We start from the raw sequence: 25,632 nt of genomic DNA, 5'->3' as shown, positions 1-25,632 counted from the left end.
CTCATCTTCATATATGGAATTGATGATAATTTTGTACCAGTTGCAGATTTAGCTGATCTACAGAGTATGCACAGAACAACTACAGGTGAAAACCATTTTGAAAAATTTTGCCAATCTGTTGAAAAGTTAGGATTAAATATTAAAAACCTTGTAGGGATCACAACTGATGGTAGAAAAATGATTGGTGATAACATTGAACTTATGGGTAGAATAATCAAGGTGCCTCCATAGCCAGGTGAGCAGCAGCAGCAGCAGTGCGTAACATATGCTTCTTGATTAGACCAGGGTTCGAGCCTGTGACCACGAAATACAGAGGATGCGGAAAGGTCAGGGAATGACCACCACATATCCCCGGAGCAATATGGCCTTAGTTGCTAATGCTCCTAAAAACCAAATAACAAACAGAATAATCAAGAAAATTATAGATATCGGAATTGAACCTCTGATTTGAATTCACTGCATTGTGCATCAAGAAGCTCTCTGTGGGAAAGCATTGGATTTCCAACACATTATGAATGTGTTGATTTCAACTGTAAATTTTAATAATCACTGTATGTTTCAGCAGTTTCTTTCAGAAATTTAACCTGAATATGAAGGTATAATTTTACATGGTGCAGCAAGCTGGCTTAGTCGTGGCAGGCAATGTTATATTGTTTCTTTAAACTGCATCAGGAAATTGATATTTTTATGACAGAAAGAGAGAAACCAATAAAACAACTATCAAATATGAAGTGGTTGCTTGATCTTGCAATTCATACACACATTTCTAGTCATTTCGATGCACTTAATTTAAAACTACAAGGGAAAGGAAAACTGATCTCTGATTTGTATGGTGACATCAAATCATTTCAGAATAAGTTATTATTTAAATCCCAAATTGAGAAAGAATCAGTTCAGTTTGGAAACACATATTTCCAAAGAATCATTGCCTCTCGTTACAATTACTTTTTGACAAGTATGAAAGTCAATTTGCTGATATAAAATCCCATGAAAAAGACATAAGTTTGTTTGAGAATCCATTTACTTTCATGGCTGAAAACTACAATTCCAGCTTGCAACTTGAAATTATTGATCTTAAAACCGAAAAAAATAGTTCAAAAATAAGTACAGTAAACCCCCGCGAATAGCGGGGGTTACGTTCCTGAGAAATGTCGCGAATACCGAAAACGCGAATACTGAGTTATGGCTCCCATAGTAATAAAGGGGTTCCGTTCCAAAGTATGAATATATATATATATAAGAAAAACTAGTCTAAAATTTTGTCTACGTATGTATTATGTAGGTATGTATTACCTACATAATACATACGTATGTATTATGTACCTTCATAATATGACTATGTACATAGACAATACATAGTGAAATGCAAGCATATGGCATCGAAATGAAAATAAGAAACAATTTAATATTAAATGTAATATTTATTAGAAATTTCAAACCAGTGCCTTTGCTAGCAAAAAAACTTATCCCGCCAGTGCTATCACCAGTTTCGCTAAAGTGTTGATAAAGGAGTTTTGCCTTTTCGCGAATGATGAGTGAACTTAACGGAATTTTATTTTGAGTTCGGTCTTCTATCCACAGATTTAAAGCGTTTTCCATTTTTTCTAATTTAACATCACGAGTTACAGAGCAAATTTTTGAAGCAATTAGCACGTTTTCACGGACACTACAGCGGATTTTTTCTTCCGATTTCTTGATTGATCGTACCGTTGACTCATTGATTTTATAATGTTTTGCCACTGAGGAGACACTTTCACCATTAAAAATTTTGTCTAATAACTCAATTTTATTCGCTAAGTCATCACCTTCTTTGATATTTTCACATTTCCCTTGTTATTCATAGCCATATTTTTGTACGGGTTAGAAAGAACTTGTCCACAATAAAATCACTTTCTTCCGTTAACACACTCGAAAAAGTCTGTTTTTACACTGCAAAATGGTAGATTTATCACTTTTGTAAGCATATCAATTTATAAATTGATAAATTTATTCAATTTATAAGCATATAAATTAAAAGCAAACGACGAAACCTTCCATGGCAAGCGCATAACACATACTGAACAAGGATTAGCGAGAAATATCCACGCTCGCGATTTTGTCACCCCTCTCCCCCCACCCACTGAGCGCTGTTTTGACCGGGAAAGATAATTTTAGCCACGCCCATGTTTTTTTATGGCGGAAAATGTTCACGGCGCTTTAAAATTGCATTTTTTTTTAGGTTTCATTTTATATTAAATCAGCGATCACGAATACGCGAAACCGCGAATACAGATACTGCGAATAGCGGGGGTTTACTGTATATGAACTGTGAAAATAAATTGCTTTAATTCTACAAGGCTCTTCATTGAAGATTTTCCACTAATAACAAAACTGCCATGAAAATGGTTACCTTGTTCAGATCAATGCATGTTTTGAGAGCAATTTTCTTTTTCACTCATGAAATCAAATAAATATTTAAAAAGAAACAGAATAACAGATGAGAATATTCATTCTGTATTGAGAATTGGCGTCACAAATTTACAACGAAATTTTGAACAATTATCAAAAAATATCCAGCCTCAATCATTGCATTAAATGTTAAGTTTTATTCAGTTAATGTGTATTGCACTTAATAAAATTTTTGAATATTTTCAAGTTCAGATGTATCATTATATTTATTTATTCACCTTAATATTGAAAAGCAGTGATCCTTTTCTGATTGCAAATTTTCTAAAGTAACCATTAAAAAACAAAAATAAGGAATTTTTTTAAAAATCAAAGGTAAAGAAAGCCAACACAAGAACCATAGGAAATTTTTAGCAGTCAAACATGTTTCCCAGTACCACAGCTTTATCCTGCATTCTCAGTAAACAGATGGTGCATTTTTTGGTAGTGGCAGTAGAAGTATTTAACGATGTATTGATTAGTTTTTTCTCACTATTAAAAGCAGATTATTGGAGTTCTTGAGTGTAATGCCTTCGCGGCTGAAATTTACTTACGGGTACACCCTCCAGACTGCCTCACTCATAGGGTGTTTATTCCCCCTTCCTGCTGTTTTAACCCAATAGGCAAACGACTTCTACTGTAACTACTGATAACATGCACAGTCTGCAGAAGTTGTTTTTGTATTGGGTTAAAACAGCAGGAATGGGGATAAACAACCTAATGCTGAGGCAGTCTGGAGGGTGTACCCATAAGTAAATTTCAGCCCACTCATGAACTCCGATAATCTGATTTTAATAATAAGAAAAAACTAATCAATACATCATTATCGACTTCTACCAGATAACTCACACCATCTGTTTACTGAGAATGCAGGGAGAAGCTGCGGTACTGGAAAACGCTTTTCACAACTAAAGGTTTCGCATGTTGGCTTTCTTTACTTAGCCATCATATTTTTATAATTTTAATAAAATCTAAAAAAATAAATCACTGGCAGATTTATTTCACATAAGTGTTGGGAATTTGCATTTTTTATATATAGCTTGAAAATAAAAAAAAGGTTACATGAAAATAGAAACTTCCTTTTACATATAACAAAATATGAAAAAAGTAACACATTAACACAAAGAAAAGTGCCCACGAAACAAATCTAACTTTGAATATGGACTCCCATACTGGAAAAGGTTGGACACCACTGCTGTAGGTGACCACCATAAGGTGATAAACCTTATGGACCTTGTATATGTGGTGGTACACATGTTTAGTCTCCCAGGCAAAGCCCCAGCAATCCCTAATCTCTTCCATCATGCTGTATGATTTATGTCTATTGCAGTTATGATGCTCATATGGTGAAATCCAATCTTCCTGATATTTCCTGATACAACTCTAAAATGGGGTTCACAGGCCAGCTGCTAGCTACTCCACCAGACCGAACATATTGGCAACTCTCTAGGAGGCTTTCAGATCAGCTAGTATATAATCTTGCTGCCACTATTCTGCCAGATGGTGACTGAAGGGAGTCGAGTAGTATGTGTGCAAGATAAGAATGTTGCAAACCGCAATTGGCTTGTATCCAAATCTTCAGGTTCATTCTGTGCCTACACCAAAGTTTACAACATCTGTAAAGCAGTTATTAATCAGCTCAAATTAGATTTCAAACAGGCTAAGAGTAGAAAACTTACTTCTTGTCCAAATGGAATTTCAGCATTCTAGTCTCTTGCCAAACTATTGGCCACAAATTTTGCCCATCTCTATTTCCACCTCGCTCAAAATCAGATGGTTCTATTGCCACTTCAGGAAAAGTAGAATGCTAGCAGGATGAAGCTGACCTCCTAGCATCCTACTTTTCCTCTAGGCACCTCCGTAGCCAGGTAGACAGGAGCAGCAGTGCGAAGCACACGCTTCTTGATTAGACCGGGGTTTGAGCCCGTGACCACCAAAATACGGAAAAGTCAGGGAATGACCACTGCATATCCCCGGAGTAATATGTTCTTAGTTGCTAATGCTCCAAAAAACAAACAAACAACAAACGTGTACTGATGACCTTGTTAATCCACCTCCTGCCATCCCCAATACAACCATCCAATTCCTCCTCCGGTGGATTTCCATCAAAAAGCCATCAGAATTTTGAACAGTCTTGATACCAAAAAGCATCAAGTCCTGATGGTATTTCTCAAGTTGTTCTCAAAATATGTGCTCCTGAACTTACCCCTGTTCTATATCATCATTTTACACTTTATTCCACTGATGTTTTCCTACTACTTGGAAATTTAGTCATATCCAGAAAGTTCCTAAAAAGGACGACAAATCCTTCTCACCCAATTATTGTCCAAATTGCACTTACTTCTACGCTTTCTAAAGTAATGGTGAAATCTATTAAATTACAATTCTTAAACTATGTAGAAACCCTCCATCTGATCAATGATTGCCAGTATGGATTCTGCCAACATTGTTCCACTGGCGATATAGTAGTTATGTTACCCATCTCTGGACAAATTCAATGGAAACATTTCATGAAGCTGAAGCAGTTGCTCTAGAATGGTGTTTCCCAACGTGGGTCCTACGCCCCACATGGGGGAAATTTGATTGTTCAGGTGGGCAATTCAAAAATTGCTCGTCTAGAGTTTAAAACAACCGCCTACTATGACTTAACTTGTACAAAAGAAGAATTGTTGGTAAAGTCTCTGTTTATTGCTCATACTGCAACTATCAATCGTACTCTTGAGGCTAGTTATGAAATTTCTTTACTCATTGCTAAATCTGGGAAAAATCATACTATAGGAGAGAATTTAATCAAACCATCAATATCAGCATTTCTTAAAACAGTTCTGGAAAAAGATGACAAAGACGTGAAAGCTATGCCACTCAATAACAATACTGTTAGCGGAAGAATAGATGAAATGAGTAAAGATATTGAAATACAACTTGTTGGAAAGCTGAAAACAAGAAAATTCTCAGTGCAAATGGATGACTCAACTTTGAGAGACAGTGAAGCCGTACTGATAACTTATGTAAGATATATTGATAAAGGTAATTTTTCTGAAGAAATGTTATTCTGTAAATCATTAGAGAGCACCACTACCTCCAAAGATATATATAATAAGCTACAAAATTACTTAGATGACAATAATATATCAATGAAAAATATAACATCTTGCGCTGCAGATGGTGCTCCTAATATGATGGGCAAGAAAAATGGTTGCTTAAAATTGATGAAAGAAGAGAATCCAGAAATGCTTCTTGTGCATTGTGTTATTCATAGGGAAAACTTGTGTCTCTTCAAGCTTTTTTGTGAAGAACAAAATGAAGACCATGTGAGATTTTTACTTCACACTGAAGTAAGGTGGCTCTCGAAAGGGAACTGCTTGAAAAGATTTATGGAACTATTTGATACTATTAGTGACTTTTTAAGTGACAAACCTAAAATGAAGCATCTGTTAACGGTCGATGGTAAAGCATTTGTGAGTTATTTAGCCGATATCTTTGAAAAACTAAATATATTAAATAAACAACTTCAAGGAACAAATAAAACTCTCGTCGATGCAAAAGCGAAGACATTTGATTTCATTACATTTATTAAATTATGTCAAAAATATATTTTTAAAAAAAGTTTGAACAGTTTCGTTGTCTGCAAAAAATGTGAAGTGACTGATACCGCTGTATTTGTTATTGTTGATCATCTGAAAATTCTGTCCAATGATTTAAAAGAAAGTTTTTTTGATTTAAAACAAATTGATTTTCCAACCTGGATGATACAACCAATGTTAGTGGATTTGTCTGATGTATCAATGCAGTACCAAGAAGAATTCTCAGAAATGCAAAATGATGAGTCAGTTAAAACTTTATTCAATATAAAAGAAGCGATGGCATGGCTTTGTGATGAAACAGAAATTAAATACCCGAATTCAACCAACTTTGCAAGAGAGCTATTGTTACCGTTTCCATCTTCTTATTTAGCTGAATGTGGATTTAGTGCCATAAATGATTTGTTACTAAAGAAAAGAAATCGACTGGATATCACAATGTCTATTATATGTTTTAAAAATTTACTTACTATTTTTTTCTTAATAATTTCCTAAGATTTCTTCCTAAAACCTAAGTCTTGTGTCCTGAACAAGTTGTAATTAAGCTTCATTTAGGGAATAATTCAATTTTTGAATATAAAAAATATGTATAACGGTGTTTCCCAACGTTACATAGGGGGCATCAGAATTTTAGAAAGACTTAGGTGGGGCATGGTAAAAAAAAGGTTGGGAAACACCACTCTAGACATTTCAAAAGCCTTTGAAATGCTTAAAGGTCTGATTAAAGGTCTTCTAAATAAGCATCATCTTATGGTTTGCCAACTGTTTTTTGTATTCGGATATCCAGTTTTCTCTCTGACCATTCACTATGGGTGAAGGTAGATGGCTGTCTTCTAACTTCTCCAATAATGCAGGTGTTCCTCAAGGTTCAGTTCTTTCTCCCAGGTGCCTCCATAGTCAGGTGGGCAGGAGCAGCAGTGCATAGCACATGCTTCTTGAGTAGACCAGGGTTTGAGCCCATGCCCACAAAATATGAAGGATGCAGAAAGGTCAGAGAATGACCACCGCATATCCCCAGAGCAATATGGCCTTAGTTGCTAATGCTCCTAAAAACCAAATAACAACATCTTTCTCCCACTGTTTTCCTATTGTATATTAATGACCTTCTTCCTTTGACCAGAAATCCTATCCATAGTTTTGAAAATGACAGTACATTACATTCCCCCTCTCAGTTTGAGAAACCATGTCCAGAATAAACAGCTTCAACGTTTTGAATATCCACTACCCATTCCTTAAATTCTGAACTGCAGCTAATTCTCCAGTGGGGCAAAGATAACTTAATTGATTTCAATCCTTCTAAAACTCAGTCCTATCTTATATTACACTAAAATGTTCCTTCTACCATTATGCTAATCTTTGATGACAACTTAGATTGCTAGACAAGATCACATATCTCTATTAGGGATTACTCTGACTTCTAATCTCTCTTAGCATAAGCACATCACAAATACTGCTTCCTCTACATCTAAAAAAATTGGGTTTTCTCTTTTGCTCTTGGCATTACTTTTCTTCCAAACAGCTGTTCACTCTGTACAAATCATAAATCTGCCATATCATGGAATATTTTTCCCACATCTGGGGTGGTACACCCAAAACCTCTCTTAGGCTTCTAAATTCAGAAGAGGGCAATTAGGTTAATTATTGACCCATCTCATATTGACATAGATTGGTGACTCTGACTTCAGTGGTAGGGAAAATTATCCGGGCAATGATAAAGAGAGAAATATATAGACAGTAAGATATAAATGGAAATCTTAAGGATAAATAACATTTAAGTCAAACTTACCCCCCCTCCAACCATCATATGGTTTTTGTGAGGGAAAATAATATTTAACTAGCTGGGTTAGCAATTTTGACAGTCATTCATGAGCTGGATGTAAGACAAATTGAACACTGTTTATTTGGATTTCAGCAAAGCATTTGACTCAATTTCTCATGAGATATTAATGTATAAGTTGAAACACAAAAGGATCTCAGGTGAGATCCTAAGGTGGTTTGCAGTGTGGCTGCAGCCCAGGAAGTAGAGGAATGTGATTAGTTTTTTTCAGACCAATAAGACCAAGCTGTTGTTTCTAATTTTCACTAATTATTTTTGATGAAAGATTAAGGGGGTGTGAGGTCTAAATCAGCAGATGATGTGAAGATTAGAAGAGTGGCTAATGATCAGTGCCAAGCAGTACTCCTTTCCAATTTTTTTTTCCCACATCTGGGGTGGTACACCCAAAACCTCTCTTAGGCTTCTAAATTCAGAAGAGGGCAATTAGGTTAATTATTGACCCATCTCTTACAGTCTTTCCATTCTTTGTCTCAGAGACATTCTGTTTCTGCTGCATACCTTTTCTAGAGATACTTCCAGGGGACCTGTTCTTCTGAAATGGCCTCTATAATTCCCTTCCCCACCTCTTCCAAACCAGTCTGAACATATGTTGCAATAAGGCAGCATCTTTTCTTTGCCCAACTTGAAACTCGATGAAATGCCTTTTCTTCTTCCTCATTTATTCTTTCAATTTCTGTATTCTGGAACAACCTCCCTTCATACTTATTTCATGAAAATTACAATCTACAGAAATTCAAGTTTAATGTCAACAACTATCCTCTTTCATCCTCTCACAACCCATGCACAAGTTGAGAACATGAAAGAAGATAAACATATACCAAGAAGAAGATAAACATATACTAATTACTGTAGGTTCAAATACATGAATACCTCTCTTTCTAGGGGTTTTAATAACAAAAAAAAAAAAAAAAAATGGAATTTTTCTTCTTGGATTTGTGGATGTTTATTTACCTCTGGATAAAAACTTTGGTTTAAATTCATTCATCAGGGCCAACTAGCTATGTTCTGAAAGCAGTTAAGGTTATACTAAGGGTGCTGGGCCAGATTGAACTGAACCAGTGTAAGATGCTTGTTCTAGTAGAGTCATAAACATGAGTACCATAATCCAATCAAGATTGGATGAGGGTTCAATACAGGTGGAGAAAAATGCATTTTTCAGCTCCCCACATCATAAGAGAAATTATTCTAAGAATATTTAGCTTCTCCAGGCAAAGTACACTTATATACTTTATGTGACTTAGAAAAATTTGAATTGAAAAGTTTTTATTGAGTGCTGTCAAATGAAAGTCCAAGGTTCTGAATACTGTTAGAAACTGATGACAGGTAGTTCCAGAGTTCAGGTTCTATTTTTACTTTATTTTTTGCAGAAGTGTGTGCAGTAGTTTCCTGTAATGAGAGGCAGAAGCCATTATACAAATTTTTTTTTTTCAATTTTATTAATGGAGATTTGAAGCTGTCTCTCTATGGAACCCATATTTTTGACAAGACAAGAGATCATAAGATCATCAGCAAATATGTATGTTTTGTTAGTATTTAGAAAGTTCTGCATTATAGTGCCGAGGACAGATCCTTGTTGCACTCCATCTTGATCAAATGACAGAATATATTTCAATAGCAAATTTGGAATATTCTGCTTTGATGAAAACTTTGAATTAGATGGGTCAACTGACTTTGGAGTTGCAAAGAATGCTAGCCTTGAAGTATGCCATACTGCTGGAGGGTTGAAGGCTTTCTGTATATATCTTAGCATATCATAACTAAATGCTCATTTCTTATGAAAACATGTTTGTTTTGACTTCATCCTTATGATCTGACATGGACCTGTTTTTTCATAAATCAAATTAACTTTTATTCATCAGTGATCGAAATTATAGATACCATGTGAGTCTCTTTTGTATCAGTTTTTCTAAAATTTTTCATAAGTGGCTAGTAAAAGAAATGAGTTTTATGGATCAGACTGATCTTTACCTGGTTTTGGAAATGCTAACATAATTGAATGATACTTAAGAGATGGGATAAACATTATTGGGGCATATCTGATTGCAAAGAGTCAGAAAGGAATTAAGGTATATTGTCATTAAACTTCTACAGAATTAGGTAATACATCCCATCAGGGCCAGCAGCACTATTTTTTGATTTATTCATGGATTCTTGTTGTTCACAAACTGTGAAAGGGGTAGTTATATGGAAGTGATGACACTGAATTGAAATCATTTCTCACATGTTTGCCTCTCACTTTACCTTTCTAAAAATTTTGTTCATATTTTGGGAGAAGGATTCTGCAAAGGACATTTGCTATCTTCTCAGATAGATCTTGCCACTTCCACCTTCGGACTGTAGAAGGTATCAAAGGGTGTTTACCACAGAGATGTGTCTATTTTTTCTCCAGATAAGACTGGGATAGGTATCATTAGTGATAATGAAGGAAAAATTAAGACCAGGATTGTTATTTTAACTTCCCTTCTTATATATCATACTTTTGCTTTAATACCATACTAGTAATAAAGAAGGTTAAGGGTAGTTGAATGCTTGTGAAATAAATTCAATATTATTCTACTTTATTCTTTTTTCTTTTTTTTTTTTTTTTTTTTTTTTTTGCATCATTGCAGGAATCACTCTGCCAGCAAATTGGAATGCCCTGTGATTTCTGGTATTAGAATGAGGTATGGCAGATTTTGCTGTGAATATGTAATCCATGATGTATTTGGTGACATTATCAATGGATTTATGTTGAATAATGTGGTCATCAAGTGATATGCTGGAATAATATTTTGCCCAGTTGGCCCTGGAAAATTTCCATATTTGTCATCTTTGTTTCTACAATGAACTTGTTGTTTGGAAATTAACATCAACTAACAATTGATGTTAATCAATTGTTAGTTGATTTTAATTGATGTTAATGTTAATTGATGTTAAAAATTGATGTTAATCAATTTTTAGTTGTTCAATGCTTGGAAAAAGGGTAGGAGAGCAGAAAGATAAAGAAATTCCTGAGGTTGATCTTGTGGAGAAATTCATACAGGTGAGAGCCAATGTTTAGTAATTAAAGGTTGAGCTTGTCAATGAGAGATTCAACTAGTTGTCTACATTTATCTGTCGTGGGGGTGGACACACACACACACACACACACACACACACACACACACACACACACACACACACACACACACACACACACACACACACACACCGCCTGTTGTCTGCTGAAGTTCTTCGCAACAGGAGGAAGGAGGTGGGTAACTGTGTGACAAGGTCTTCAACATCTTTTATAGTGCACAAGTGACTTGGTGAGAGATATATAGAAACAAGAGTGAAGACAATTTCAGGTGCCATGAATGTGGCAACTACCTCAAGGGAAGTGTGCAGTGAGATGGACTTGGATTGAATCCTGGAGTTTAGCAGAATGACTAAACTTCCATGTGCTACAGTTCCCTTGTCTTTATCACATCTGTAAATTCCATACTTAATGTATTGTAAATTGGTTACTTGTAGTGTTAAGTTTATTTCTTGAAGAGAGATGCCATTCTCGTGTAGGCTTTCTTTACCTTTGCCATCTATGGATTATATGTTTGAGTAAGTTATGAACATTTTGATATTGCTTTGCATGCCTCTACAATTCCACTATGCATTATTTGGTTTTGTGAGAGGAAGATCAAGATAACTATTTTTATGAGATGCATAATTGGGCCAGCTGTGTTTATTTATTATTATTTTTTAATGTTTTTATTTATTTTTTTCTTTTTTTGGAAATATCGGATGTCCAGAATCCTCATCTTCTGCTTCTAGGATTGAAATAATATGACATCCTGTCTCCATATCATCTTCTACACGGAGATCAAGTATTATCTCAATATAGTTAAAATATCAACAATTACCATACCGTTTTGGGGTATGGTAATTGTTGATATATCCTAATTGTTGATATAACCTTGTCTCAATTCATAAGCATCTGGCCTTTGCAGTTTTACTAAATTTTGATCACTTGGAGGGTTTTGACAGAAAAATGATTGGATGTTCTCCCCCCCCCCCCAGCTAGATGCAATGCAATATTCAAGGTGTGGTATGGATTGAGAGCACAGAGATCTTGTCTCATGACCACAGTTAAGACACTGTAGTGAGGCAGCAGTACATTCACCAGTATGTTCACTTTGTGCAAGTTTCTTAGATCCTCAGTTTGCATAACAAGCATAGTGTCTGGAAGTGTCCAAACCTCTGATATTTGAGGAATTGTATGGGGTTTAGGGATGTTTTATCCCCAGGGGCTCATATCTGGTGAGTATGGGCTTGGCACACCCAGGGTCCTGAGCTGGATATCATCATTCTTCTCTTTCTTGGTGATTCCCTTCTACTTTCTCTCTCTCTCTCTCTCTCTCTCTCTCTCTCTCTCTCTCTCTCTCTCTCTCTCTCTCTCTGGGTAATTCAGAATTTTTTTTTTTTTTTTTTTTTTAGCCTGGTGCAGCATAAGCCTTAGGCTTCCTTGCACCATATGATTAATAATAATAATAATAATATTGGCCAAACTTGACAGTTTAAGTAACCTGTTTTAATGGAGGTTGGTAAATTCAGTGAACTAAAAGTCGAATAATATTGAGTGTGTTCAAATTAGGCTATCATCTTTCAGATCATTAGTGGTTATGCTTGTGTGTCATTTTTAATCATATAACATCTAGATTATTTCCTCTTCTTATCAGTTTAGCAGGTCCCATTCAATCATAACTCCCTAGGAGGGGTTTAGTGCGGCATGCAGAGAAACTTTAATGTTGGATTAAAGTCATTTATCTATAAAACATACCAAATATGTATAATGATCTATATAGGGTGGTGGGACAACTAAAATCTAGAAGAAAGGTAAATTTTCTAGAAAACCATAAAAGACATATGAATAACAGAAATATTTGATAAGGCAAATAAAGTTGACAGGTTTAAACATACAAGAAACAAAATTTTTATTATTTTCAACTACATTTTTACAACAAATACAAAGAGTTAGGTTGAATTTACTGATGGTACTTACTTTTTCCTCATAAAATGTAGCATTTATTTCCTCTTGTTTTTCTTTTTTGTTTGTAATCAAACCCTATATTAAATATTAATATAGATATATAATTCTAAATAATCAAAGATATTAAATAAATCTTCCATAAAGATAGGGACTACCTCCCACCTTTATGGAAGAATTTGATACTTTTACCCTCCCTATTACAAAAAAAAAAAAAAAAATAAAAAATAATACTTTCTATTTGCATTTTATTTTCATTCTATCAGAGTACTATCTTTTTTTACTATTTTTCCTTCCATAGCAATATATAGGCATAGAAACACAGTTATTGAAACATAGCCAGGTGTAGTCCCCAAATAATTACCTGCCTTATGTATCAATTATTTTTGGATACATCAAAATTTTATTATATCTCTTTTTGCTACTTTTCATTATTTTCTTTCTTATTTTCTTTAAAAAAAATTATTTTCTTAATTTTCGTATTATATTTTGTACCATTTTTTATTTTTTAACTACTTCATTATGTTATATATGTAAATAAAATGGTAGTAGTGGGTTTGATGTGCTTATGCTGCACCTGTGCTGCCATCTAAAGTATTTTATTTATTTGTCTATATAAGCTGATTTTTTTTTTTTTTTTTTTTTTTTTTTTTATGTGAACCCCAAACACGAGAGGTATTAGAACCTATAGTATTTAGTACCGTGCTTGGGTTGGAGGTTGAGAAGATGAAAGAAGATATTTGTTGACATTGGACTTGAACTTCTGTAGATTGTAATTTTCAGGAAATACGTATGAAGGAAGGTTGTTCCAGAAAACGGCAGTTGAATGAATAAATGAGGAAGATGAAAAGTTGGTTCTGTGGGTTTGAAGTTGGACAGTAAATGGATGTTGGCTGCTGGCGGCACGTGTTCGGACTGTTTTGAAAGAGAGAGCGGGAATTATAGAAGCCAATTCAGAAGAACAGTGCCCATGGAAGTATCTGGAGAAGAGGTATGCAGCAGAAACAGTACGTCTATCAGAAAGCGAGTGGAGAGACTCTGTTAGAGATGAATCATTAATTAACCTAACTGCCCTCTTCTGAATGGAATCAAGAAGCCTGAGAGAGAGGTTTTGGGGGCACCACCCCAGATGTGGGAACAATGAGAGCCCTGTCAATCAATTCGGCCCTGGAAAGATTGTGCAGGGCTCAAGGGGTAGAATTTTTTTCAGCCTGGTCTGTACTTGTTAACAGGAGAGACTGCTTCTACAGGGATGGGATACACTTAAATAGAAAGGGTGCAAGAATGTTTGCTGATGCTATCGAGGCAATGTTAGGTGGGTCGGAAAACTGCTAGATTGGGGGGATACAAGGACTAATAGATTAACAGTAGCCACTGGCAGAGGTGAAAGTGATTCTTGCACTGCTTCTATTGGAATGAGCCGCAGCCTGGAAAATAAGATGCAGGATATTTCAGAGACTGCTGGGAATCATTGGGGTACAAGTAAACACATGGGTTGTGTTAGGGTAGCTAAAAAAAAGAACAGGTGCATGTATACTTGTGTGTACACCAATGCTAGGAGTTTAGTAAATAAATTTGATGAATTTGAGGTATTGCTCAAAACATCAAAGGCAGATATTGTTGGGATTTCAGAGACGTGGTGTCACACAGATATAAGAAATGCAGAACTGGAATTTGGGGAGTACAATGTCTACAGAAAGGATAGACAGGATAGGAAGGGAGGAGGGGTTATGCTATTAGTTAAAAAACACATAAAATCCAAGAAAGTGAAGCCAGTCGACATCGCTGGACAGTGCAGTGTCGAGTCAGTTTGGTGTGACATAAGCATTGGGAGATCAAAATTGAGAGTAGGAGTGTGCTATAGGCCTAATGACTCTGATGAGTATAATAAGAAACTGTTCGGAGAAATAGAGTGGGCCAGTAAATCAGAGAGTCTTATAATGGGGGATTTTAATTTCCCAGATATTGACTGGAATTTGGGGGCTGGTCACTCACACAGTAGCAAGGCTTTTGTGGATTTATTGGATGATTGTTTTCTACATCAGCATGTTCGGGAGGCAACTAGACGGAGTAATACTCTTGATTTGATTATCAGTAGTGATTCTTCATGCATTAAGAATCTGCAGATAAATGAACCACTTGGTGGCAGTGATCACAGTGTGCTGAAGTGGGAGTTACTCAAAGAGGTAACTACCATTAGGGGTAAAGGGAAGGGGTATTGCTTTCGTAAAGGCGACTACAATGGACTGAGACAGTATTTAAATTCTATACAGTGGGATCAACTGATGATATTGCCAACAGCAAATTCAAAATGGGAAGCATTCAAAGAACTTATCGTCGAAGCTACTAGGCTTTACATACCAACTAAGAAATATTGTTCAAGGTTTAGGCCTAAATGGTTGTCAGATGAACTAATGAGGCATATGGCAGAGAAGAAAAATGCATGGGATACATACAAATTAACACGTGACACGGACGCCTATGATAGATACAAGTTGATCTGTAACCAAGTTACAAAGGAGGTTAGGCAGGCGAAGGCAGATTACGAGAGATCCTTGGCAAGGGATGCGAAGAAAAACAGCAAAGAGTTCTTTACTTATGTAAACTCTAGAAGGAAGGGGATGAATCAGATTGGTCCACTTGAGATCGATGGGTCAACTGTTGATGACCCTGCTCGGGTAGCTAACAAACTAAATGAATATTTTGCATCGACATTCACACATGAGGAGTTATTCAGCGAGGGGAATGCCAGAGGTGTATTCAACTCTAGCAGTAAGCTAGAGAATCTTGTAATAACTGAGAGCAAAGTGGAGGAGAAATTGTTGAAGATAAACACAAGAAAGGCACCTGGGGTGGATGGGATCTATCCAGTTATATTAAAGGAGGCAGCAAAGGAGGTAAGCAAACCCTTAGCCATAATTATGAGAGCTTCCTTGGACTCAGGGGAGGTACCCATTGACTGGAGATGTGCAAATGTGACCCCAATTCACAAAGGGGGATCAAAGGCTGACACAAGTAATTATAGACCTGTGAGTTTAACTTCTGTTCCCGGAAAATTAATGGAGGCACTGGTGAAAGAAGCACTGCAGGATCATCTAGACAAGACTTCAGTTATAGCTAGGACACAGCATGGTTTTGTTAAGGGGAAGTCTTGCCTGACCAATTTGATTGGATACTATGATGCAGTCACAAAAGAACTGGATGCAGGGAATAACTTTGATATTATATACTTGGATCTTAGAAAGGCTTTTGATACTGTTGCACATGGAAGACTGCTGCACAAATTGGAGCAGTGTGGCATTGGAGGCAAGTTGCTGCTATGGATAAAGGGGTGGTTGAGGGGGAGAAGACAGAGAGTGGTAATCAATGGACACTGCTCATCGTGGACTAATGTTATTAGTGGAGTCCCTCAGGGTTCAGTATTGGGGCCTTTATTGTTTTCTGTATTTATAAATGATATTGATGATGGTATATCAGGCTTAATGTCCAAGTTTGCAGACGATACGAAGGTTGGCAGGGTTGTCAAGGACACTACTGACACTATGCTGCTGCAACAGGATTTGGAAAGGTTGAGCAGATGGGCTTCAAGGTGGCAAATGAAGTTTAACATTGACAAATGTAAAGTACTACATATGGGAAACAGCATCCCCAGAGCAACGTATCAACTCTGTGGTACTACACTGACAGTGGTAGAGAATGAAAGGGACCTGGGGGTGGTGGTGCAGGCAGATATGAAGTTCTCTGAGCAGAGCAGACGAGCTGCAAGAGTAGCTCATGGTGTATTGTCAATGATATATAGGAATTTTTCTAGCAGGGATAAGGAGGTGATTATTCCCTTGTATAAGGCAATGGTCAGGCCACACCTAGAGTACTGTATACAGGCCTGGAGGCCTCATTTCAGGAAGGATGTAGAGCTGCTGGAACGAGTACAGAGAAGGGCAACTAGATTGGTGAATGGGACAAAGGGGTTCTCTTACGAAGAAAGGCTTAAGTTTTGCAAATTACAGTGTCTGGAAACTAGGCACCAGCGGGGTGATCTGATAGAGGTGTACAAAGCCTTGAATGGTTTGAGCATGCTCAATGCTGATGGGATTCTTCCTCTAGCTCAGAAAAATCACCTGAGAGGGCATAAATTCAAATTGAGGAAAGACAGATGTAGGATAGATGTGCGGAAATTTGCCTTTAGCCAGCGGGTGGTTGGTGGGTGGAACAGACTTCCATCCCTTGTCGTGGAAGTTGATAGCCTAAATAAGTTTAAGGCTCAGCTGGACAGGTATTTCGAACGAACAGAGGGGTGAAGTGGAAGTGGTTATTTTTATTTATTTATGTTACTTTTTTTTTTTTTTTTCTTTTTTTTTTGGCTGATGCTGCATAAGCTTGCTTTCTTGCATCAAATGCCTCTACTAATGCTAATGGCAGGACGGATTTGCGATTTATACAGAGTGAGCAGCTGTTTGGAAGAAAAGTAACACCGAGAGTGAAAGAGAAAACCAAGTTTTTTAGATGCAGAGGAAGCAATATTTGCAATGTGCTTGTGCCAAGAGAGAGATTAGAAGTCAGGGTAATCCCCAAAAGAGATATATCATTTTGCCTAGAAATCGGAGTGTCCCTAAAGATAAGCATAAGAGCAGAAGAATCCTTTTTGCGAGATATAAGACAAGACTGAGTTTTAGAAGGGTTGAAATCAACTAAGTTGTCTTTGCCCCACTGGAGAATTACCTGAAGATCGGCATTTAAGGAATTGGTAGCAGATTTTCGAGAAGTTGAAGCTGATTGAGCAGGACAAGGTTTCTCAAAATGGAAAGTGGAATGCAATGTGCTATCATTGGCAAAACTATGGATAGGATTGCCAGTCAAATGAAGAAGGTCATTAATATACAAGAGGAAAAGAGTGGGGGAAAGAACTGAACCTTGGGGGGGCATCGGCATTAGTGGAGAAGTTAGAAGACAGAGAGCCATCTACCATCACCCTCATTGAGCGATCAGAGAGAAAACTGGATAACCAATTACTAAAAACAGTTGGCAAACCATAAGATGGAAGCTTGTTTAGAAGACCTTTATGCCAAACATGATCAAAAGCCTTTGAGATGTCAAGAGCAACTACTTGTGCTTCACCGAACCTTTCCATTGAATTAGTCCATAAATGGGTAACATAAGCCAGAATATCACCAGTGGATCGACACTGATGGAATCCATACTGGCGATTGTTGATCAGACAGAAGGTTTATAGGTAGTTTAAGAGTTGGCAGTTAAATGATTTCTCCATTACTTTAGAAAGAGTAGAAGTAATTGCAATGATTAAGCTTACATTGTCAGTGGTGTGGCTCTGTGCTGGAGTGCTAGTCTGTCTGTTCTATATTTTTATTTTTCACTGTATAAGGACCACCGCTATTCAAATCCTCTGCATTGGCGGTTCGATTGGGGGATCGGCTGGCATCTGATCCTTCAATCGGTTCGCCTTTGCAACGATTTGTCTGGCGGTAGAAATGCAGTGATTCCCTAACCATTATTGGCCTTGTGGTCCTATGTTGATATGGGGCATAATGGTCAGTCTATTTTTGTTATTTTGGTTTTATTTTATTTTAGTTAGTTTAGTCTCTATTTGTGATATTTCACGTAAGTCGGAACTGGTACCTTACGAGGGGGGGAGGGTGCGACTAAATTCTTATGTAATTGGCTTTAAATTTTAAAATCGATTTATTATTTTGAATTGGATCCCTCCCTGTTCATTAATTATTATGTTTAATTTATTATTTTTCGCTCAACAGTTTTGCCATGCTACTGGTATTAATTTTGATTTATATTTAATATCAGTTATATATATATATATGAGTAATAAGGAAAGAAAGTTAATAATTGTAACAAACTGTAAATAATATTTATGGGTCAATGCAGTTGCAGAGCAATTATGCATTACAATCATAATGTATATAAAATGTGTAAAATAAATGATAATAATGTAGAAGGCAAATCAGTCAAATAATACCAAGCAGGAAACTAAGAAACCGCAAAAAAAAAAACTTATCACTGTTTACCCACAATCCAGATGACTTCAACTGGGGCCAACCACCCAGACTGAAGGCAAAAAAACGACAAAAAGTTCTGTTTCTGCAATGTTCAATATATGCTAATATATAAGCTAATATATAAAGTAATTTGAATCTAAACTAAGTAAAGACAGTCAAAAATTGTTTGAATCTAAACCAAATAAGAAATTTTAAATGTAAGCATATATTGATCATCGTTGACCCGACAAGGAAAGTAATTTAATAATTAAAAATTAAAATAAGATTAGATATATAGTATATAATGCATATCTATCGTATCCAGGACATAATGTAATAACAACAATAGTCGTCAAAATAACTATCCCCCAGTGAGTTAATATGTGGTGGATATGGTAAAAATATAAATCAAAATAAATAAAAATAATTAATTAATTAAATTTAAGTTAACACAAAGAGAAATACATGCAGATAGTAAGAAGAAAAACTAATAGAATAATAATAATAGAACCTGAAATCCATAAAGGCAAAAAAATAGTAGTATAGATAAGAAATAGTATCTCCTACATCCTCGGATTACCCTAATAATTTCGGGGAAATATTTTGGTAATATATTTCTTGACGCCGTAAGACACCAATATTTATTGGTGTTTTATGGCATAGAAAACTTGTACCCACCGGCCTGCAAATTATAGTGTATCTTTTTTTTTTTTTTTTTTTTTTATGGTTATATTGTTATTGTTGTTTGTTTTTTAGGAGCATTAGCAACTAAGGCCATATTGCTCCGGGGATATGCGGTGGTCATTCCCTGACCTTTCTGCATCCTCCGTATTTGGTGGGCACGGGCTCGAACCCCGGTCTAATCAAGTTATTGTTATTTTTGTTATTTTTGGTTTTAGGAGCATTAGCAACTAAGGCCATATTGCTCCGGGATATGCGGTGGTCATTCCCTGACCTTTCCGCATCCTCCGTATTTGGTGGTGACGGGCTCGAACCCCGGTCTAATCAAGAAGCGTGTGCTACGCACTGCTGCTCCTTCCCACCTGGCTACGGAGGCGCCTTTTATGGTTATAACTGTATATAGTTAAGTTCACTTAAGTTCATGCAAATTCAGCTCAGAGTCCTACTATAAGAATGTGTTTGCGATCCCGGGCATACCCGAGCTACAACTTATATCTCTTGTATTGCCTTTAAGTCTTACATTCTTTGTTCTTATTTCTCCGAAATTATTAGGGTAATCCGAGGATGTAGGAGAAACTATTTCTTATCAATACTACTATATGGAGTACAGGTTCTATTATTCCTACTCTATTAGTTTTTCTTCTTACTATCTGCATGTTTTTCTCTTTGCGTTAACTTAAATTTAATTAATTAATTAATTTTATTTTTATTTATTTTGATTTATATTTTTACCATATCCATCACATAGGGGGCACCACATATTAACTCACTAGGGGGATAGTTATTTTGATGACTATTGTTGTTATTAAATTATGTCCTAGATATGGTAGATATGCATTATATACTATATATCTAATCTTATTTTTATTTTTAATTATTAAATTATGTTCTCTGTCGGGTCAAAGATGATCAATATATGCTTACATTTAAAATTTCTTATTTGCATAAGCATTAGCAGATGCATTTGATGCAAGAAAGCAAGCTTATGCAGCATCAGCCAAAAAAAAAAAAAAAAAAAAAAAAAAAGTAACATAAATAAATAAAAATAACCACTTCCACTTCACCCCTCTGTTCGTTCGAAATACCTGTCCAGCTGAGCCTTAAACTTATTTAGGCTATCAACTTCCACGACAAGGGATGGAAGTTTGTTCCACCTACCAACCACCCGCTGGCTAAAGGCAAATTTCCGCACATCTATGCTACATCTGTCTTTCCTCAATTTGAATTTATGCCCTCTCAGGTGATTATTCTGAGCAAGAGGAAGAATCCCATCAGCATTGAGCATGCTCAAACCATTCAAGGCTTTGTACACCTCTATCAGATCACCTCGCTGGTGCCTAGTTTCCAGACACTGTAATTCGCAAAACTTAAGCCTTTCTTCGTAAGAGCACCCCTTTGTCCCATTCACCAATCTTGTTGCCCTTCTCTGTACTCGTTCCAGCAGCTCTACATCCTTCTTGAAATGAGGCCTCCAGGCCTGTATACAGTACTCTAGGTGTGGCCTGACCATTGCCTTATACAAGGGAATAATCACCTCCTTATCCCTGCTAGAAAAATTCCTATATATCATTCACAATACACCATGAGCTACTCTTGCAGCCCCTCTGCACTGCTCAGAGAACTTCATATCTGCCTGCACAACCACCCCCAGGTCCCTTTCATTCTCTACCACTGTCAGTGTAGTACCAAAGAGTTGATACGTTGCTCTGGGGTTGCTGTTTCCCATATGTAGTACTTTACATTTGTCAATGTTAAACTTCATTTGCCACCTCGAAGCAATCTGCTCAACCTTTCCAAATCCTGTTGCAGCAGCATAGTGTCAGTAGTGTCCTTGACAAGCCTGCCAACCTTCGTATCGTCTGCAAACTTGTACATTAAGCTTGATATACCATCATCAATATCATTTATAAATACAGAAAACAGTAAAGGACCCAATACTGAACCCTGAGGGACTCCACTAATAACATTAGTCCACGATGAGCAGTGTCCATTGATTACCACTCTCTGTCTTCTCCCCCTCAACCACCCCTTTATCCATAGCAGCAATTTGCCTCCAATGCCACACTGCTCCAATTTGTGCAGCAGTCTTCCATGTGCAACAGTATCAAAAGCCTTTCTAAGATCCAAGTATATAATATCAAAGTTATTCCCTGCATCCAGTTCTTTTGTGACTGCATCATAGTATCCAATCAAATTGGTCAGGCAAGACTTCCCCTTAACAAAACCATGCTGTGTCCTAGCTATAACTGAAGTCTTGTCTAGATGATCCTGCAGTGCTTCTTTAACCAGTGCCTCCATTAATTTTCCGGGAACAGAAGTTAAACTCACAGGTCTATAATTACTTGTGTCAGCCTTTGATCCTCCGTGAATTGGGGTCAGATTTGCACATCTCCAGTCCATGGGTACCTCCCCTGTGTCCAAGGAAGCTCTCATAATTATGGCTAAGGGTTTGCTTACTTCCTTTGCTGCCTCCTTTAATATAACTGAATAGATCCCATCCACCCCAGGTGCCTTTCTTGTGTTTATCTTCAACAATTTCTCCTCCACTTTACTCTCAGTTATTACAAGATTCTCCAGCTTACTGCTAGAGTTGAATACACCTCTGGCATTCCCCTCGCTGAATAACTCCTCATGTGTGAATGTCGATGCAAAATATTCATTTAGTTTGTTAGCTACCTGAGCAGGGTCATCAACAGTTGACCCATCGATATCAAGTGGACCAATCTGATTCATCCCCTTCCTTCTAGAGTTTACATAAGTAAAGAACTCTTTGCTGTTTTTCTTCGCATCCCTTGCCAAGGATCTCTCGTAATCTGCCTTCGCCTGCCTAACCTCCTTTGTAACTTGGTTACAGATCAACTTGTATCTATCATAGGCGTCTGTGTCACGTGTTAATTTGTATGTATCCCATGCATTTTTCTTCTCTGCCATATGCCTCATTAGTTCATCTGACATCCATTTTGGCCTAAACCTTGAACAATATTTCTTAGTTGGTATGTAAAGCCTAGTAGCTTCCAAGATAAGTTCTTTGAATGCTTCCCATTTTGAATTTGCTGTTGGTAACATCATCAGTTGATCCCACTGTATAGAATTTAAATACTGTCTCAGTCCATTGTAGTCGCCTTTACGAAAGCAATACCCCTTCCCTTTACCCCTAATGGTAGTTACCTCTTTGAGTAACTCCCACTTCAGAACACTGTGATCACTGCCACCTAGTGGTTCATTTATCTGCAGATTCTTAATGCATGAAGAATCACTACTGATAATCAAATCAAGAGTATTACTCCCTCTAGTTGCCTCCCGAACATGCTGATGTAGAAAACAATCATCCAATAAATCCACAAAAGCCTTGCTACTGTGTGAGTGACCAGTCCGCAATTTCCAGTCAATATCTGGGAAATTAAAATCCCCCATTATAAGACTCTCTGATTTACTGGCCCACTATTTCTCCGAACAGTTTCTTATTATACTCATCAGAGTCATTAGGCCTATAGCACACTCCTACTCTCAATTTTGATCTCCCAATGCTTATGTCACACCAAACTGACTCGACACTGCACTGTCCAGCGATGTCGACTGGCTTCACTTCCTTGGATTTTATGTGTTTTTTAACTAATAGCATAACCCCTCCTCCCTTCCTATCCTGTCTATCCTTTCTGTAGACATTGTACTCCCCAAATTCCAGTTCTGCATTCCTTATATCTGTGTGACACCACGTCTCTGAAATGCCCACAATATCTGCCTTTGATGTTTTGAGCAATACCTCAAATTCATCAAATTTATTTACTAAACTCCTAGCATTGGTGTACACGCAAGTATACATGCACCTGTTCTTTTTCTTAGCTACCCTAACACAACCCATGTGTTTACTTGTACCCCAGTGACTCCCAGCAGTCTCTGAAATATCCTGCATCTTATTTTCCAGGCTGCGGCTCATTCCAATAGAAGCAGTGCAAGAATCACTTTCACCTCTGCCAGTGGCTACTGTTAATCTATTAGTCCTTGTATCCCCCCAATCTAGCAGTTTTCCGACCCACCTAACACTGCCTCGATAGCATCAGCAAACATTCTTGCACCCTTTCTATTTAAGTGTATCCCATCCCTGTAGAAGCAGTTTAGATTTGGTTTAGATTCAAACAATTTTTTAACTGTCTTTACTTACTTTAGATTCAAATTACTTTATATATTAGCATATATTGATCGTTACAGAAACAGAGAACTTCTTGTCGTTTTTTGCCTTCAGTCCGGGTAGTTGGCCCCAGTTGACGTCATCTGGATTGTGGATAAACAGCAATAAGTTTTTTTTTTTTTTTTTTTTTTTTTGCGATTTCTTAGTTTCCTGCTCGGTATTATTTGACTGATTTGCCTTCTACATTATCATTAATTTTACATACTTTTTATATATATATATATATATATATATACAGGAACTCCCCCAACTTACTTAATACTCGACTTACGGAAGTCTTTTGTGGCCAGTGCAAACTTAAAAAAAAAAAAAAATCATGGAAACATATTTTGCATTCTGTAGGAAAAAATGGAGGTATCGCGAAATTATCATAATGTGAACCTAATAACACATTGGGTTTTTTTTTTTTTTTTTGTAATTCATTCCAAGTCCTTGGAAGTTAAAAATTTCACTATATTACTAAGCTATTTATCTCTCTAAACGTTTGTGGCAACCATTTATAATGGAAACTGCACTACCTTTCATCATTATTATATGTTCCATTATAAGAATCAATTTTGAATGCCTTTGTGATATTTTTCAAAAGCATGTTTCTGGAGGTCACGACCATAAAACAATAAAAGCAATTTGCACTTTCGGGTTTATTGGGCTTTTCTGTTAGCGCAATCTATTATAAACGGGTAGTAAACTCGATCTTACTACATTTGCGATAATACCGATAACTGCAATAGTGACAGTTTTACGTTACAATATTATGGTGAAATGTGTTCTCCTGAACTGAAATCTTCAATCATATAAAAAACAAATTTTCAGACTCTTTTCTTCATTCCTATTTACAAATTACAATGATGAAGGGAAAGCACCCAACAAAAAGTGCAAGTGGTGGTAGTGCCAGGAAACGAAACAAAATTGATTTAGAAATTAAGATGAAAATTATTAAGTACGAAGCAGGACAGAGTTTGTCATTTATTGCAAGGGAATTAGGTCTCGCTACTTCAACAGTGAATACTATTTTAAAAGACAGTACACTATATGCGCACTATCAAAGGATCAACGATGATCACTAAACAGCGTTCAGGTGCTATATCAAAGATGGAAGAGCTGTTAATAATACGGATGGAAAATCAGATTCAGAAGCAAGTGCCCCTGAGTCTAATGACCATTCAAGCAAAAGCAACAAGTATTTATAAAGATATTAAGGATAAGTATAGCAAACCTCAACCCACGTTCCTTAAAAGCAACAGGTGGTTTAATAAGTTCAAGAATCGCGCTGGCTTCCAAACCATTAAAGTATGCAGTGAAGTTGCCAGTGCCGATTCTGCAGCTGCAGCGAAATTTTGTGATGTGTTGGAAAAAATTATTGATGAAGGCGGATATTTAATGTAGGAAATTTTTAACGTTGACGACACTGCTCTGTATTAGAAAAAAATGGCGAATCAAACATACATTGTCAAAGAGGAAAAGACAATGCCAGGTTTCAAGGCATCAAAAGATAGGGCCATGCTCTTCCTTGGGGCTAATGCAGTGGGAGATTACAGTTTAAAACCACTACTTGTGTACCATTCAGGAAATCCTCGCATTTAAGGGCATCAAATAAAGACACCCTACGCGTGAATTTTTGATCGAACCAGAGAGCATGAATAACAGTATCTCTATTTCAGGATTGGTTGAAATGCTGCTTCATTCCCGATGTTGAAAAATATTGTAAAGACAACATCCTTTCAAGATTTTGCTTCTATTAGATAATGCTCCTGGGCATCCTACGCATCTAAACAATTTCAATTTGAACGAGAGTCATATTTATACAGCTAAACACCACTTCACTCATCCAACCTATGGATCAGGGTGTTATTTTGAATTTAAAAGCTCACTATTTATGCACAACAGTTGCTCGGGCATTCTTTGCAGTAGATGGT

General features: G+C 36.7%; 1 protein-coding gene across 1 annotated transcript in view; it reads right to left on the bottom strand.

Annotated features, from left to right (window-relative positions):
- The window catches only part of LOC150083026 (DNA-dependent protein kinase catalytic subunit-like), a 387,849-nt gene that overhangs the window by 131,804 nt on the left and 230,413 nt on the right, over window positions 1-25,632 (bottom strand). Inside the window, exon 15 of the mRNA XM_090378359.1 lies at window positions 12,857-12,919. Coding sequence (XP_090234485.1) covers window positions 12,857-12,919 — 63 coding nt within the window. The remainder of the gene's footprint in view (window positions 1-12,856; window positions 12,920-25,632) is intronic.

This window comes from Mastigoproctus giganteus, chromosome 7 (assembly GCF_048544385.1).
Source record: "Mastigoproctus giganteus isolate SK-2022 chromosome 7, ASM4854438v1, whole genome shotgun sequence".
Taxonomy (NCBI): Eukaryota; Metazoa; Arthropoda; class Arachnida; order Uropygi; family Thelyphonidae; genus Mastigoproctus; species Mastigoproctus giganteus.
This window is presented reverse-complemented; position numbering and strand designations above follow the sequence as displayed.